The sequence below is a fragment of the Lethenteron reissneri genome, chromosome 31 (assembly GCF_015708825.2).
Source record: "Lethenteron reissneri isolate LAM-NWPU_2019-01 chromosome 31, ASM1570882v1, whole genome shotgun sequence".
In the NCBI taxonomy this organism is placed as follows: domain Eukaryota; kingdom Metazoa; phylum Chordata; class Hyperoartia; order Petromyzontiformes; family Petromyzontidae; genus Lethenteron; species Lethenteron reissneri.
The window spans coordinates 9,198,986-9,216,717 of record NC_083809.1 but is presented as its reverse complement, the minus strand read 5'-3'; the positions used below and the strand labels follow the sequence as shown (position 1 = coordinate 9,216,717).

General features: G+C 49.7%; 1 protein-coding gene across 2 annotated transcripts in view; it reads left to right on the top strand.

Moving 5' to 3' along the window:
* Nucleotides 1-4,291: 4,291 nt before the first annotated feature.
* The window catches only part of LOC133349762 (SWI/SNF-related matrix-associated actin-dependent regulator of chromatin subfamily D member 1-like), a 38,623-nt gene continuing 25,182 nt past the window's right edge, over nucleotides 4,292-17,732 (top strand). The window contains exon 1 of one of the 2 annotated variants that reach the window (XM_061563479.1): nucleotides 4,292-4,512. In XM_061563479.1, the coding sequence (XP_061419463.1) occupies nucleotides 4,354-4,512 (159 nt within the window). In that variant the 5' untranslated portion in view covers nucleotides 4,292-4,353. Of the gene's footprint in view, nucleotides 4,513-16,895; nucleotides 17,657-17,732 lie in introns of those variants that run through there. The other variant, XM_061563480.1, reaches the window with a different exon arrangement.

Genomic DNA, 17,732 nt, shown 5'->3' with positions numbered 1-17,732 from the left:
ATCACCACTACCCTCTCTCATCACCACCATCACCCTCTCATCATCAACATCACCACCCGAGCATCAACAACCACCCTCCCATCGTCATCACCATCACCACCCTCTTATCATCACCACCACCACCCTCTCACCAACATCACTATTACTATAGTACTATACCGCCTTCATCACCATCACCACCTTCTCATCATCACCACCACCACCATCTCATCATCACCACCATCACCCTCTCACCAACATCACCATCACCACCCGAGCATCAACAACCACTCCCATCGTCATCATCACCACCATCACCACCATCACCCTCTCATCATCACCACCATCACCCTCTCATCAACATCACCATCACCACCCTAACATCAACAACCACTCCCATCGTCATCATCACCACCATCACCACTACCTTTTCTCATCACCACCCTCTCATCATCACCACCATCACCCTCTCACCAACATCACCATCACCACCCTAGTATCGACAACCACCCTCCCATCGTCACCACCACCATCACCACCATCACCCTTTCATCACCACCACCACCCTCTCATCACCACCACCACCCTCTCATCACCACCACCACCCTCTCATCATCATGATGATCATGATGATGATGAGAGGCGAGAGGGGGGACATGACGTCACCGCACGAACTCTTCTCACGTTGTGGGATGCGAGTGACGTCTTCACGCAGACGTGCGCAGTGACGTCACCACCGCGCACGTGCTCCCCCTGCGAGCAGCCAGCCAGCCAGCACATATTTATTATTATTTACACGCTTTCATTTAACTCGCTCAGTCTGTCGTTGTTGTATCCTCAAATCTGGTAACTCAATTTTAACCCACTTCCCAATGTGGTCTCGACTGCAAACTTGGTATACTTATGTCATGCTGATGACAATACTATATTCTATCATAAAAAATAAAAGTATATATTTTAAACATTATTTTTTATATGTTATGTTTCGGCTTGAGTCTAATTGTCCACGCTCAATTGACGTTGGCTGTAATTGGCCACACGGTCCCTCACGTTATGGCAAGCTTCGAGGCCACTTCCTGGAGTCGTAGAGTTCTGACATTACTTGTACATTTCATAAAAGCGTGTTTCATGTTTTGATATTACTTATTATAGATGAATTCTGTAGACAATTCGCCTCCTTCATATATGCCTCTCCGCCACGCTCTAATCATCGTCTACACCACACAGGGCCGGTTTAAGGACTATGCCAGCCGGAGGGCCTCTAGTGATTAAGTGAAAGAATGTTATTTGTTGTTAGCCTTGTAAAATACATTTAAAAAAATTTCACTTTATTTTCCTTTTGAAAATATTACTGGGGGCCTCACAGTACCTGTAGCCCTCAGGGGCCTACACAATCTTAATCGGGCCCTGACACCACCACCCTCTTATCACCACCAACCCTCCCATCCTCACCACCGCCACCCTCCCATCATCTTATCATCATCGCCACCCTCCCATCATCTTATCACCACCAACAACCCTCCCATCATCATCATCATCACCACCACCATCTGATCATTACCACCAGCACCATTCGCCTCCTTTACATATGCCTCTCCACATCAAATATACAGATGTATTGTTATATATATATATATACATCCCATCAGCCGTGAGGCCTTCTTTCTGGGAGTGCATGACTTCAGCAGCATTGGTTCAACTCAAGCAAACCCTGGACAGGTTTCGACATTAAGTGTCTCAGCAACAGCAGCAGTCGGCCTGCTTGCGCGAACCAATGCGGGTGAACTGCCAGCTATTTACCATGGGCCCACGTTCGAGGCAATGCTGTAAAACTGGTGTAATTGCCCGTCACGTGAGGGGTATTTTCACGACGTACACGATCCGGTGCGTCTTGAATTTGTCGATAACGCCACCTTTGCAGTGCCGGATTAAGCTGGTGCGGGGCTTGTAGCATATGTTATAAAGGGGCCCGAAATAAAACAATAAAACACGTAAATATTAAAACACCATAAATGTTTAACTTGTAAAGTATTTGTATTTTTTAATTTTATATACAGCCGGATAATACGGCAAATCGCTAACCTTAAACACCCAGTCGTTCATAAAAGTTGAAGGCAGTATAGTACTACAGTAATAGAGCAAGTGCAGAATCACTGAACCGGAATTGATAGCTTGAAGGCATTTAGCGCGGGGACCTTCAAAGTGCGGGGCCCATAGCACGTGTAGCTACTTTTGCGACTGGGATAATCCGGCACTGCACATCTGGCGTCTTTCTTATTTCGTCTGCACAGACTTCTGGCTTCATCTGAATGAAATCCAAATGGCCGAATGTGATGTACTGAATGTTATTTACTCTTTCTGAGAGTAATTTATTACGAACCTGTGAATAAAGAATTACAATTGTAAATCACCTTTATCGTAGCGTTATAAAAGCCGTTTGAGTTACCTTTCTATCAGGAAGAAAATAAATAAAATGTTTGAATAAAAAAAATATTTTCCAAACTTACATTTTTTCCTCACCTGTGGGAGTGAATGCAAAAAAAAAACTTAACCCGTAAAAACAAAGTTTTTCACTATAAATCCTTTATATGCGTGGCATCGGTTTTATTTTATTATTCATTTCTGTTTTTCTTGAGTAAGAGTTTCATTTTTATCACATTGGTATTTTAAATTAAATATGAAAATTTTTAAATTAAATATGAAAGAAAAATTCCTAAAAATTGGAACATTTTTGAAAAAATGTTTCACGAAAATAAATTGTCACGCACAACGAGTCTGTGTGCAAAATGTCAGCTGGATTGGATCACGGGAAGTGGGTTAAAAAACGACCGAAAGATTTGCACGGTCGTAAGCGTGCAAGCAAGTGAACTTAATATAAAGGATTTAAAAATATATACACCTCGTTCTCGACGTATGTTCGTTGCAACTGTACAATAGCTGTAGGAATTATTGAATTATTATTTGCATCGACTTGATTCTGTATGGATGTGAATACACAAATAAACTCTTTGTGAACCGGAAGGACAGGGTTGGTGTTGACTAATATATTTTCACTAAACATTTTCGCAGTTACAGTAACCTTTTGGAATTGATGTGAATTTGAAACAAGTGATTATTTAATATTAATCGGAAGGGGAGAAGTCGGTGTTCACTATTTTTTACAAATGTTCACTAAGTGCGACCAAAAAGTAACCAAAGTGAAACTGCACTGAGTTCCAATTGAAAGCCGATTCTGCTCCTTTAATTTCAATTTCAATTCGATGTCCATAAAATGAAAATAAATATTGTCACGCACAATTTAACCGAATCGATTATTCATTATAATTATTCTATAATGATAGTGTGCAAAAACGCAAAGATAAAATAGTAAAGCAGGGGCGCACTTGGCTTTTATCAAAACGGCGCTGTGGTTTTTTTGAGAATTTATTATTCTTGTAATTGCAATAACAAACGAATAATTCGTTACAGTTTTAATCATAAACCTTTCGTGAAAAACGAAAGAAATATATTTAAAATTGCATGAAAATCCATGGAGCCTAACCCACCGTTACACAAGGCGTTACAGTGTCAGGTGCAGATCACTAAAACTATATGTATATAATACAACACTATTATAATGTTGCTCCTTTTAATGCCACACACACATTGGAGTTATTGACGAATTATGTGCGGTTGTGTTTTGTTGGCTGTGCTTTGTCAACGCAGCAGCAGCAGCATCACATAAGATTACTGTCAATTATAATGATTTCCACCGTTGTGGAGAATAATGTAGAAGTAGCACCATGCCCGTCAACCCATGCGGCTTACCCCGTATTCTTGTACAGGGAAATTGAGTTTTCAGGTCCATATGAAATTGTTTGTGTGTTTCTCCCTTGTGATGGGACTTTGTAGAATGAACGTTGAGGTTTATAAGGGCACGGGGTGACCAGTAAGGTCTGATATGGTCTGTATTAAGGTGGGCACTGATAAGGGGTTGACAGGCATGTAACACAATTAGCGAGGAATTCAACATTCGCTGTTGATTCACAACAATGCAAAACTATTGTTGTGAATTTCCAGGTTTTAATCGAATTAGTCGATTATTTTGGCGTCGGAATCGAAACATCCACTTGATCGGTTTACACGCCCAGCCAACGTGCAGATACGTATCGATTCCTCGATCCGACAATAAAAACCCCGAAAACCGATTCCCGCATTAACAACGCACGCATCTCGTGCCAAACCGATTCCTGCGTCAGTGGTAACGCAACAACAACATTAATCGATTCTCCTCCCGCCGGCACGTGACTCGTGACGTCACCAACAGGAGGTTCGTTGGTGGTGGTGGAGAAGGAGGAGGAGGAGAAGGCGACGGTGGTGGAGGCGGCGGCGGCGATGATGGCGGGCAGAGCTCCACCGGGTTTCCCGCTCGGCGCACTCCTCGCTCAGCAGCAGCAACAGCAGCCGGGCCAGCAGCAGCAGCATCAGCAGCAAATGCAGCAGCAGCCGCAGCTGCAGGCGCTGGGCTACCGCGCGGCCGTGGGCCCCTTCCCGGTGGGTGGAGGCTGCGGCCTAAGCGAGGCGCAGGGCGCGTGGGGTGGGCAGCGCGGGCAGAGTGCAGTGGGGTGCGACTGGGGGTTGCGGTGGTGGTTCAGGGGGTGATAGGGGGGCAAGTGGCTGTGAATGGGAGATATGGGGTTTACTGGGGGTGTTGAAGGGGTGACGGTGGACTAAGCGTCTGTGTAGGGACTAGGCTGGTGTATGAGGACAATGGGGTCTAAAGGGGATACGGAGGCTTGAGGATCTTCGGGGGTGAGGGGGGTGGTGGTGGCTATGAAGGGGGTGGGAAGTCTAACTGGGGTTAGTGGTCTGAAAGTCGAGAGGGACTCGGGAGTATGGGGGTCAATGGGGAACAATGGGGCCGAAGAGGAGATACGCGGGAACAGACGAAAGGGGATTCGGTGATAGGGGGGGGGGGGAGGTTTGGCTGCAAAGGGGGTTCAGAGTTGAATGGGTAATTACTGGTGTGGCCCTTGTGGTTGTTGTCGATGAGAGGTGGGATTGTGTGGTCCCCTCTCCAGCCGTGGGGCGACCATGGTCCTGTTTCTACCTCGATTGTGTGGGCAATTAATAGGTGCTCGCAAACATCGCTTGGCGGATATGTTTCTGGGTGCACGTGCGCTGTGCGTTTATAAACATGCCACAGATGTTCCGCTGGGCATCCACCCACTCGCTGTGATCAGAGTCCCTTCACTCAGTCGGTGGAGTCGTTCAATTATTGACCAGTGCTCAAATTGGCTCATCATTGTTATCATTCCCCACGAGGGTTTATAAAGTTTATGGTACCCCTGTGTGACATTTTAAAGCAATCGTCCCCTCAATAGACTGATCCTTGCCCCAGAAATGTGGAATTTCCACCACTGACTGGATGGGTCACAAGCGGAGGTGAGCGGTAAACCCCCTACCCCGTGTTCATTTTGAGCTGGGAAGATGTTTTGTTCCGCGTGTGCGACCACATCTCTGGAGGATTTTGTGAATGTCACAGCGATCGTCGTGTGTGTTACTGATGCTGTCGTCCTCCAGCTGTGCGTTGAAGTGCCCAGGAGATGTATTTTTTTAGTTTGATATGTTCAATGGATACAGGCATCTTTTAAAAGCAGGAACCCTCTTGAAATGGAGCATGGAGACTGATTGAGGCTTTCCTGGATTAATAAAGGAAATTATTGCCTCTTGTTTAATACGTTTCACGGTCTCGATCCCATCACCAGACGTGAAGCAACAAAAACAACACGTAACTTCTCCTTTGTCTCTTAATTAACCGTACTCCGATTATGGTGACTAAATGTTCAGTTTTAAATATATAGCGTCGCCATTCATGCAAATTGCGCATCTAATAATCGCTGAGGAACCAGAAATATGCTAGAAGACAGCCAGACAGTGAGCCGACGCTACCAACAATTGCCCAAGGTCTGCAGTCCACGATATATTAGGATATATGCAGCCAGTTTTACAGAGGAATTGGCGAGCAGACCTCAGCATTGCCAGTTAGCGTCTGAACATATTGTCATACGCAAGGATGGCATGTAATGTTTATTATGTGGGAGGAAACCGGAGCACTCAGACAAAACTTGCATGTTGGAACGTTGTGGTTCGATTGTCACGCAACAAACACTGCACGGATTATAAAGGGTGTGTCACACAGTGCGGGTGAAAGGCCACTAAAGGGATAAGCGAGTTGCGGTCATTTGTAAAATGTGCTTTACAAATTACTTTATTATAAGTATCGTGTTCTTCAAAGATGCTGCGGAGATGAAGGTGCACCCACAACATGCGCTGGCTGTCAAATATATACAAATCTGGTCTCAGACATACACACACGACACACGCAATGGATTCTAAGAAACACCCAAAACTTTTTCGATAAACCACGGGTCAGAGAAACATCTTACGTGAAGAATACGATCATTTAACATCGCCGTCCTCGGCCATACCTTGACAAGGCTTAATGTCACACTCCACTCAATTTGAGATGCCCCAGTGGAAATTATCTGTCTCTTGAGCATCAACAGGATATAATTGGTGATCAATACTAATAAGAGACAGAACAACATTGGTCAAGTCGAGACAAATCCTTTACCCAAACCAGCATTCGGGTGGTGCTCATCTGCCAATGGTGAGCTAGTGCTGGAAATTCCACATTCCTATTGAGGTTGACAAGTTTTTATTATCGGATAACCGCTATTGACATCCTATAAAGTTAATGCCGTGTTGCCGTTTCATACTTAAAAGTTTGTGATTGCTTTATAAATTGCATCCCCAATGGGATCCCAATGGGATCCACACGAGAGCCACAAATATTATTGATCCGTTACCAGCGCTTCATAGTGAAGCGCGTAGCTCACGCACGTGGCAAATACCTCCCTGGTGATTCTCATTAAACCGTCCAGAACACAAAGTTCTGTTAGCGAGCACCTATTATAGACAGCTGCAGCCCGAAAACACAAACGGCTCTTCTAGGTGCGTATCTAATTGCAGAGGTGAATCGATTCACTTGCCACCACCACAAACCACTCCTCCACCTAAGCCCCCCCGCCCGCCGCGGTTTTGTAAATTGTTGTGATTCAGAGCCACGAATTGAACTTTAAATTGACTTTAAAGTGCACGCCAATAGCAACATCTGGTCATGCCCAGTGGTGACTCCCCAGTGCTGATGTTTACACACCACACCAAGACACATTTAAAGCTGCGTTAACTTAGGGAGCAGCCCAGGAACCTTTTAAGATATCACTCGTCACCCATGTGAGCCGTGGCCGAGAATTAAACCCAACGACCTGGATACTGGCATAGTGCACTGACCACTACCCAGTTATGGGTCCAGTTAATTGTCCCACTGCTTGGATAACTGGTAATGGTAGAACTCGTGAGCACATACACCAATTCATTGACTGAAAACATTTTAATATATTTTGCATTTTTGTTTGCGGATTTCACAGCGTCGTGTGAAGTTGTATCAATTACACGTTTTAAATGATCAAAATTACAATGAGTGCTGTATGTATCACGTGGGACACGTGCGGCACACACCCGCACATCGAGATCTCTCAATCTTTATTTAAATCGATTGTTATTAACGCAGCCAGCGTTAATTGCTTAGCGCGTCAAGTGGAGCGTTGTGTAACAATCATCGGGCGCGCGCAGTGGAATGAGTTTATTTGAATTTGGGGAGTGAATTGGTAAACGCGGAAAAACGGAGCGTGGTGGTCATGAGGTTGGTCGCGAGGACTGAGTTTGGGACACCCCCAGGTTCAAGACGCTCTTTGAGCTCAGCCACGTACATCATCAATGGGACGTGCGCCTCGGTTGTCATCTCTTGCCACTGGGTGGCGCTCTCGCTCCCCGTACAGACGGCGAGGGCGGTGGTCCGATAACAGCGGACTGCGACGAAATCGCCGAGCTTGTTATTAGCCAATCAAATGAAGGGGGTGTGTCACAGCACCCGCTCGATCTAAGTATCGCTCGGCAAGGAATCGAGTTCCAATGAATCGACATTTTTAATATGGCTGCCCCGTCGACTTTGATCCGGCTTCCGGATCGGCTTGAGCTGAATCGATTACAATTAACCACGATTCACGATCCACAACGGCACATGTGGGCACATTATTTTCGGTGATTTCTTCGGGTGTCCGATGTCATCGGTCTATTGTAGCGCAGCTGGACAGGAAGCGAGGGTCACCTTTCATCAACCCCTGCCCCCACCGTGAGCTCGGATCACGGTCCGAGTTGACAATTCAATAAACGAGTTGATATTTTTTTGTCCCCAATTAGATAACACGCGCTTGTTGGTATAGAGTTCAAGTTCATTTATTAGGTATAGCCCTGTGAGCCATTCGGCTCTTGAATCGGGTGCAACCGCAACAAAAAAAAAACATGAACAGGAAAACATCTTAAAGTGAATACTATATGTGACTAAGTCACATTATATTATAGTTGAAAATTACGTATTTTTTCAGATATTACAACAAAAAATGGTCAGGGTATTGGGCAGACGCAACGAGGGCGTTGGGGGTGGTGACGCTTTTGCCGCTCGTTGCAGAGGTTTGCGGTTCGAATCCAGCGGCCGCCCTGGTTATTATCGCGGTGTGCGCCATCCAAAATAATACCACGTGCCATCTGCTTCACATTGGACCTTAAAGACCCCATGGAGTAATTCTCAAGAGTGTAGGCCATTGTATTGCAGGCGCCATTGTATTGCAGGCGTCATTGTCCACATTTTTGCCAATTTTTTTTAAATGTGCTCGGTAAAGTATTCTGTAGGAATTGTACACAGCAGCGATCTGCCCCCTACTGCAAAAAAAAACTTAGCAGGACTCTGCTGGACAACATAATGAACAGCTGGGGTGTTAAGAGTTGTGCTGTCACTAGAGGGCGCGTGGTGCCAACACATCACTTCGACTCTTCGTATAAGCTATCTTATACCAAATGAGTTTATTTGGTCATACATGTTTGATTAATTATCGAAGAGTTTATCTGTCACTCTATAGAAACTATTAGTGTAACTATTCATATGTAAATTACAAAAATCTTATGAAACGTTGAATTCTCATCAGGCCCCATGGTGTAAACCATTAGTCTCCACTCTGTCTCTCTGGATTCTGGGTGCTATGAAAAAGGGGCATTGCCCAAACATCGTATACCTACTATAATCACCCAGGAATGTCTGTCCTTAATGCTTGTGACGTCAGTCCACATCGTCCAGCCCCCCTCATTAATATTCATGAGCAGGTGACGTCCTCCAAATGGACACCCCCCCCCACCCCTCATTAATAATCATGCAAAAGTGATGTCACTCCACGTCGAACAGCCCCCCTCATTAATATTCATGAGCAGGTGACGTCCTCCAACTCTAATGAGCCAAGCATGTCTGTGTGCAATGCTCATGACGTCACTCCACGTCGACCAGCCCCCCTCAATAATCATGAGCAGGTTACGTTCTCCACATCGAACAGCCCCCCTCATTAATAATCATAAGGTGACATCCTCCAAATGGACACCCCCCCGCCCCCCCCATTTACAATAATTAGCGGTTGACGTCACTCCACATGGGGGGCCGAGGCGCCTCCTCCCCCTCCTTGGCGTCAACTCACAACCCTCACTACAAAGGCAGAACCCGCATGATAATGGGGGGCACGATAGAGCAACACACTATCTCGGTACAGATAGAACCAAATATAGCGTAGTCCACAGTTTGCTGTACCGCGTTCTCCTGACGACTCAGAGTATGGCTCCTCTGCCCACAACAAGGGAGTCTAACACCATTTGCGTGGTGATCCACCAACCCTCGCTGCCTTCAAAGTGCCAAATTACAGACCACGTGCCTAGCCGCCACCGGCCGGCTGATGTAACCGAAAGAAAAAGCTATTGGGGAATTATCTGCTTGAAAACCGACCACTGATCAAAGGGTGGGTTCGTTCGCCATTCCCTGACAGAGCCACTACCCGAGTCTTACTCTTAGGTTTTTTTCGGTAAAGTCACGTAGGTAAAAATACAAATAAATCAGGTGGGACCGTCACAGCTGTGACGGTCACACCTGATGACGGAGACTTGTGTTGCCTCCGAAACGTGATTTATTATTTTATTTTTTATAATTATTTATATTATTTCTTTTTATTTTTACCTACGTGACTTTACCGAAAAAAACCTAAGCGTATGAATCCTTGCAGTCACGAAAGCTTCAAATCTACAACCACTACCCGAGACCCACCGGTCTTATCGCGGCCCATGGGCATACGACGACGTACTTGCTTCCTGTGCGCTTGCACGAGCGCTGCAGTTACCGCTCATTAAACATTTCCGAGGACAAACGCGCGTTGTAAAGCATTACAGAAGCCATGGGTAAGCACGGTTTTTGTTTAAATGTTTCTCATTAGCAAAGCATAAGAACCTACTTGTCGGATAGCCCAGGAGGTATCGCCAGGTGTGTGGATACACGTCCGGAGGTGTTTCGTGAGTGTGGTTTTTATGTCGGCGGTCACGTTGACGATTTTGTCCATGTGCGGTAAAGATTCGCTTCTCTCCGGTGTGTCTTCCGATCTGACCTGTGTGCCGCTCTGTGCGAGTCTGTGGATCTTTGTCTTTGTAGTCCTTGGTAAGCGTTGGGCTGAGACCGATCTTGTCAACTCGCGCCACTTGAAAACCCGGTTTAACCACAAGCAGCTGCTGAAACCTGGATTGGAGCACAGGATCTCAGCGGTGCCGAGTCAGCGTCTCTGCCATCTTGAGTCGCCTCTCTGCTTTGCTTCTTAAATTGAATTGTGAACCAAAGGTTATGACAATTAATAGAATCGTGTTGGAGGCCTTTCTGCTTTTAGAATATGAACATTGACATCTTAACACCCCCCCCAACCCTCCCCAGCCTTTGAGCCCCCCTCCAATATAAACAACAGATTGCTTGCTGCCTCCACCCCTGCCATTCGCGCCCTCACTGATCAATCTCTCCACCGGCCTGTCACTCTTCCACAAGTTGTGCGTCTCCCAGCTCGAGTTATCCAACACATTCCTCCCCAATTCTCCCCGCTGCCTATGAATTACCTGATGGCTTTGTGTGTGTGTCCGTCCTTGAATTAGCAAATTAGACAATGCTGTGTTTGGGGGAAGAGAGAATCTGAAACACATTTGTTAGAGTGGTGTTCATCTTTTATTAGTTTTAGCCTTGACTTTCTCTGTACGAGTGCTGGCCTTCAAATGCGTTGAGCAGTTACGCAATAGCTCGACTATTGACAAAATACAACCGTTTCCCTCCTATTCACAAGGGCTCACCTCTGTGCTTGAGTGTGAATAGACGAAGACGCTTAGCACATGTGGCTTCGGCTGGAGAACAGTTTGTACCGCGATTGCTGAATCTTTCGTGTTCGGCACTTGCGAGGCAAGGGGTTGGTGGCTCACACATGGAAAGGCGAGTGAGCAGCCCTGCAGGTACTTAATCAGAATCTATTTTTATTCCTGGAGAAATCCGATGAACTATGAAGCTATTTTTCACATGTCTGGTAGGGGCAGATCAGTAAGTTACAACAACAAACAATACTAAACCGATTGGAGTGCAAAGTATAGGAATGGTAAGCAAGTCACTACAAATAAATAACTTGTATAAGTACAAATTGCAAAAGTACAGAAATTCCTGCCAATTCTTCAACACTAAATGCAGCAAAATAACAAAAACATTCCCAGACCTACACCAAGACAGCAGTACACAGTCCCTCAATACAATTGCACGGTGGAACCATCAACCACATCGAACCACAAACAGGCCTTTGCGCACTTCTGCATCAGTGGAAGATTCAAGACAAGCCACAGTAATGTAGTGGTGGTCATGCATCCCAAACTATGGGGACCGGATAGTAAAACCACTGAAGTCTACGCTGCTTCAGCGGAGGAGGAACGGCAAAACGACATCAACTCTCTTATGAAACCGCTCCTCGTCGTTGCTAGCTGACATCGATACAATATTGTCATCTAGCTCCTGAATCTTTCCGTACGTAAGAATACAACCCATAGCCAAGTCCAGCAAGTGGAATAATGTGCAATCCATAATAGAGACTGTTTGGTGAGATCACGTAAATATAAATGTCGTCAAACCCGCCACCACCCACCACAGCCAATTAGTAAGGTTTGTCACATAAACAAAACATGCCCAACGTATGATCCATCTGTGTGGCGCTTTGGATTGTTATCCCCTATTATACGCATCCAGTCCTAACAAACAAAAAATGCTGCTGCTTGACAAGGCCCGGTTGCTGACTTGTTTTAGCGAGTGCGTGCGTGTGCGTGCGCGTGTGTCTTGCGTCTACCTAATTGGTTGTCTCGGGCAATTGTGGGGAAGGAACCTGACTTTTCTGGGCCGTGGCGTCCTCCTCTCTATAAATACGCGGCTCCACACACCTCGCGCCGTGTTCCATTACACGCACGGGCCTCCACGGCCGCCCCGATGTGTCGTCGATCGGCAACGAACGTGTGGCGATGGTGGTGTGCGGGGTTGATGGGGGGTGTGCGGGGTTGATGGTGGTGTGCTGGAGTTGATGGGGGTGTGTGGGGTTGATGGGGTGTGCGGGGTTGATGGGGGTGTGCGGGGTTGATGGGGGGTGCGGGGTTGATGGGGGTGTGAGGTTGATGGAGGTGTGAGGGGTTGATGGATGTGCGGGGTTGATGGGGTGTGCGGGGTTGATGGGGTTGTGCGGGGTTGATGGGGGGGTGAGGGGTTGATGGGGGTGTGAGGGGTTGATGGGGGTGTGAGGGGTTGATGGGGGTGTGCGGGGTTGATGGGGTGTGCGGGGTTGTGATGGGGGTGTGCGGGGTTGATGGGGGTGTGCGGGGTTGATGGGGGTGTGCGGGGTTGATTGGGGGTGTGCGGGGTTGATGGGGGTGTGAGGGGTTGATGGGGGTGTGAGGGGTTGATGGGGTGTGAGGGGTTGATGGGGGTGTGCGGGGTTGATGGGGTGTGCGGGGTTGATGGGGTGTGAGGGGTTGATGGGGTGTGCGGGTTGATTGGGGTGTGCGGGGTTGATGGGGTGTGAGGGATTGATGGGGGTGTGCGGGGTTGATGGGGGTGTGAGGGGTTGATGGGGTGTGAGGGGTTGATGGGGGTGTGCGGGGTTGATGGGGGTGTGCGGGGTTGATGGGGGTGTGCGGGGTTGATGGGGGGTTTGCCGGTGAGGTAGGATGAGAGTTCAGGTGACACGCAGGGAGTGGTGAGGTGCCATGCTGTGTGGTGACTGGAGGAGGTTTAGAGGGATTGGTAAGTGGTGGGCTTTATGTGCGTGCATGCTATTGTTTGTACTCTTATGCGGTCGTGCGTACTGTGTGTATTTATCTGCATGTGGGTATGTATCTTAATGGGGAGTGGCGAACCTAAACCGGTCCCTAGCCTCACCTTGGTCGACTCAGCCTTAACATGACGATTACCTGGCGCGGTGTGAAAAACATCGCCACTGGGGAGAGAAACGCGACCGGACGTGGTTTCTGACCACGCCACCCCCACGCCACCCCCACGCGCCCCTTAATAGGCGCTCGTTAACAACACTTACCCCAACAGCCTTTTAAAGGCTACAACGGGGGGGGGGGTGGGGAGGACCTTTGTCTTTGTGTCGTGTGTGGGAGGGCTGGCTGTGTTGAGTCTGTGTTGGCGAGGTTTGTGTTTCTCAAGGACTGAGCCGATCCGGGCACCCGCCCCCACCACTTCCTCCATGCCCCAGTCTCACACACACACACCCCGTCACACACACGTCCCACGCACACGTCCCACACCCACGCACACGTCACACACATACACCCCCATCCTACACACACGCACACGTCACACACACACCCATCCTACACACACACACACGTCCCACACACACCCACACACACCCTCGTCACACACACACGCACACGTCCCACACACACACCCATTCTACACACACACTCATCCTACACACACACTCGTCCCACAAACACCCCCGTCACACACACACACGTCACACACACCCATCCTACACACACACCCGTCCCCACCCCCACACACACGTCACACAGACACCCCCGTCACACACACACCCCCGTCACACACACACCCGACACACACACACCCATCCCACACACACACCCCCGTCACACATACACCCGACACACACACCCATCCTACACACACACACTCGTCCCACACACACACACCCGTCACACACCCACCCACGCACACGTCATACACCCACGCACACGTCCCACACACACACACCCATCCTACACACACACACACGTCCCACACACCCGTCCCATGCCTCCTACCAAACTGCATGCCTCAACCTCCTTATCAGCACACACAAATACACGCTCGTATACACATACACACAGACACACAAAATACCTGTACAAACGTACACATATACATACAGTACTGTACATGCAAACAGAGGCAAAGAGAGCCAGAACTGTTGGGGCAAGTGCTGTTAGCGAGTATCACATATGAAGGCCGACACACGGTACACGAGGGGGTGGGTGGCCAACACGACGCCCGGTCGCCTTTGTCTCCCCAATGGTGATGTTTACACACCGTGGTAGTTATTTGAGGTTGAGTCGACCTAGGAGAGGCCCAGGACTGGTTCACCTCTAACCGCTGCACGAACACACACGCACTACTAGCACGTGTTCACACTCTCAGTATCTTCTTGGTTCTTTCGGTAAAGTCACGTAGAATGGAAATAATAAAATAATAAAAATATTTTATTATTTCCATTCTACGTGACTTTACCGAAAGAGCCAAGAAGATGAATCCCTGCAGTCACGAAAGCTTTACATCGATACTTTCAGTATCGTCTACCTCTCCTGGACAATGTTCTGGACTGTGGCAGTAAGTGGGTGTTTGGAGGGAGGTTTGAGAGGGGGACCGTCATGGGCATGGCAATGTGTGGGAGGGGCAGTGAGCATGAGTCGGGGTGGGGGCAGTGGGCACGGCTGTGTTGGGGGATGGGCATGGCTGAGGCCAGGGGTAGGGGGACAGAGAAGGGGCATGTCTCTGGGGATCATGTGTGGGGGAAGGGGCAGGTGGCATGGCTCAAGGACGGGTAAGGGAGGCAGTGGGCACGTCTAGGGATAAGAGCGGGCAGTGGGCACGGCTGTGTGGGAGGGGAGGGGCAGGGGGTAAGGCTGGAGGAGGGGGGGAGGGCTGGTTCTTCTGCCGGAGTCTGGGGGATGGGCTGTAGGGGGGCGTTTTCTTCCCCGAGGGGTATTGCGAGGTACAACTGCACGTTAAGCGACGTCGCCTTGTCGACCATGCGAGGTTTTTATTTTATTTAAAATGTCATTGCTGTTGCCTTTGCCACTGCTGGTGTAAATGAACATGGCCTTTAGGCCGGCGGAGGGGGGGGGGGATTGAGGGGGTTACATGTTGCCAATCAATTTCGTTACAATGGATAGCTGTGGTTAGTGTTGTGACGTAAGCAAGAACTACAAATCTACGTGGACTGCTGGAATATATAGAAGGCGATCGCCCTGAATATCATGGGCCTTTATGGAAGCGATTGTTGTTCGCGTGTAAATAGATGATGTAGGAAGGGGTGACCTGTTCCTCGTTGGCCGTCGGCAGTCCCCCTTGCCTGGCCCCCACGGCTGCCGCCATGTGCTGCTTGCTGGAGGTGACGCTCTTAGCGTGGTCCTAGGAGCAGCGAGCACAGCACACACACACCCCCCATACACACCACAGCATACACACGATCACGTACACGCCATAGCCACAGCGTACACACGATAGCATGCATACCTTAGCAATAGCATGCACACTTTAGCATGCACCCGTAGCCATAGCACACTATAGCATACACCCCCACCGCAAATAGAATACACGCCATAGCATAAAGACACTAGAGAATGCACAGAAAGGTATACACTCAATTTCCATAGAATATACCCGAGAGCACACGTTACCTTCTCACAATGTGATCACACACCTCACACCCACTTCCACCTCGATCACACACACAATACTACACCCCTTTCACACCTCGCACCCCGGTCACACAGCACAACGCCCTTCACACCCCGGTCACACACACACACACAAAGCTGATACCTTGAGCTCACACACACACACTCCACCTCACACCCCGGTCACACACACACATACTCCACCTCACACCCCGGTGACACCGCGCACTCCCATCAGACAGACGCAGCACATCCCGTTTGCTCGCACACCCCTCCCTAACACCCTCCCTCGCACCCCCCCCGCACCCCCCTCGAACCCCCCCTCGCCCCCCCTCCCGCACTCCCCTCGCACCCCCCACCGCGCACCCCCTTTGCACCCCGCCTCGCCCCCCCCACCGCACACCCCCTCGCACACCCCCTCGCACCTCTCGCACCCCCCTCGCACTCCACGTCGCCCCCCCCCGCACCCCCCTCGCACCCCCCCCCCGCACCCCCCTCGCACCCCCCCCGAACCCCCCTTGCACCCCCCTAGCACCCCCCTCTCGCCCTCCCCCCGCACACCCCCTCGCACACCCCCTCGCACCCCCCTCGCACCCCACGTCGCCCCCCCCGCACCCCCCTAGCACCCCCCTCTCGCCCGCACCCCCCCTCGCACACCCCCCTAGCACCCCCCCTCGCACCCCCCCTCGCACCCCCCTAGCGCACCCCCCTCGCACCCCCCACCGCACCCCCTCGCACACCCACTCGCACCCCCCTCGCACCTCTCGCGCACCCCTCTCGCACCCCACGTCGCCCCCCCCGCACCCCCCTAGCACCCCCCTAGCACCCCCCCTAGCACCCCCCCCTAGCACCCCCCCCTCGCACCCCCCTAGCGCACATCACGTCGCCCCCCCCTCGCACCCCACGTGGCCCCGCCCCTGCTCGCATGCCCCGCCTCCACTCGCAGGCGGCGGGGGAGGAGCGTTGGTGGTGGTCGCACGACTCCGACTCGTGCCGGCGTTGGTCGTGCGAGTGCCGTCGGTACGAGCAGCAGCAGTGTTAGTTGCTTGTAGTAGTAGCAGCAGCAGCAGCAGTGTTAGTTGCTTGTAGTAGTAGCAGCAGCAGCAGTGTTAGTTGCTTGTAGTAGTAGCAGCAGCAGCAGTGTTAGTTGCTTGTAGTAGTAGCAGCAGCAGTGTTAGTTGCTTGTAGTAGTAGCAGCGTCGGCGGCAGTGTTAGTAGCAGCGTTGGTCATTGTTAGTAGCAGTGTTTGTGGTTCATAGTGTTAGTGGAAGTGGCGGTAGCAGTGTTGGTCGTGTTATACGAGTAGCAGTGTGTGTGGTTCGTAGCGGTGGTCGCTGTGTCACCGATAGTATTTTTGAAAGTCAATTCCTGGGCGCAGACACAAAAGGCCCCAAAACGTCAAGCGGCCAGCAACAAGCAGCACAATCAAGGTTGTAATAGATGAGAGTTAACGCACGTGCCTGTAGTATTATCGTTTAAAAGGAGTAAGTAGTTAGTGGTTGTTTTGGTGGTTTTATCTCTCGTTGTAGAGCTGTTGGTGCCGATAGTCAGCAGTAGTGCTTTCAGGAGTTGGTGGCAGTGTGAATAATAGGTCAGAATAGTATTCGTAGTTGGTGGTGGTGTTGTGAGTTAGCGGCGGTGGTTGGTGTCGGCTCGCGTGCTCGCCATGTCCTCGGCAGAAGAGGCAAGCAGCGGGGCCAAGAAGGCGACCAAGAGTAAACTCTTCGAGTTCCTCGTGCACGGCATCGTGAGTCCACCACCACTCCTCCTCCTCGTGTGTCTCCCAGCTCCCCCCCCTCACCTCTCCCAGCCCCCCCCCCCTC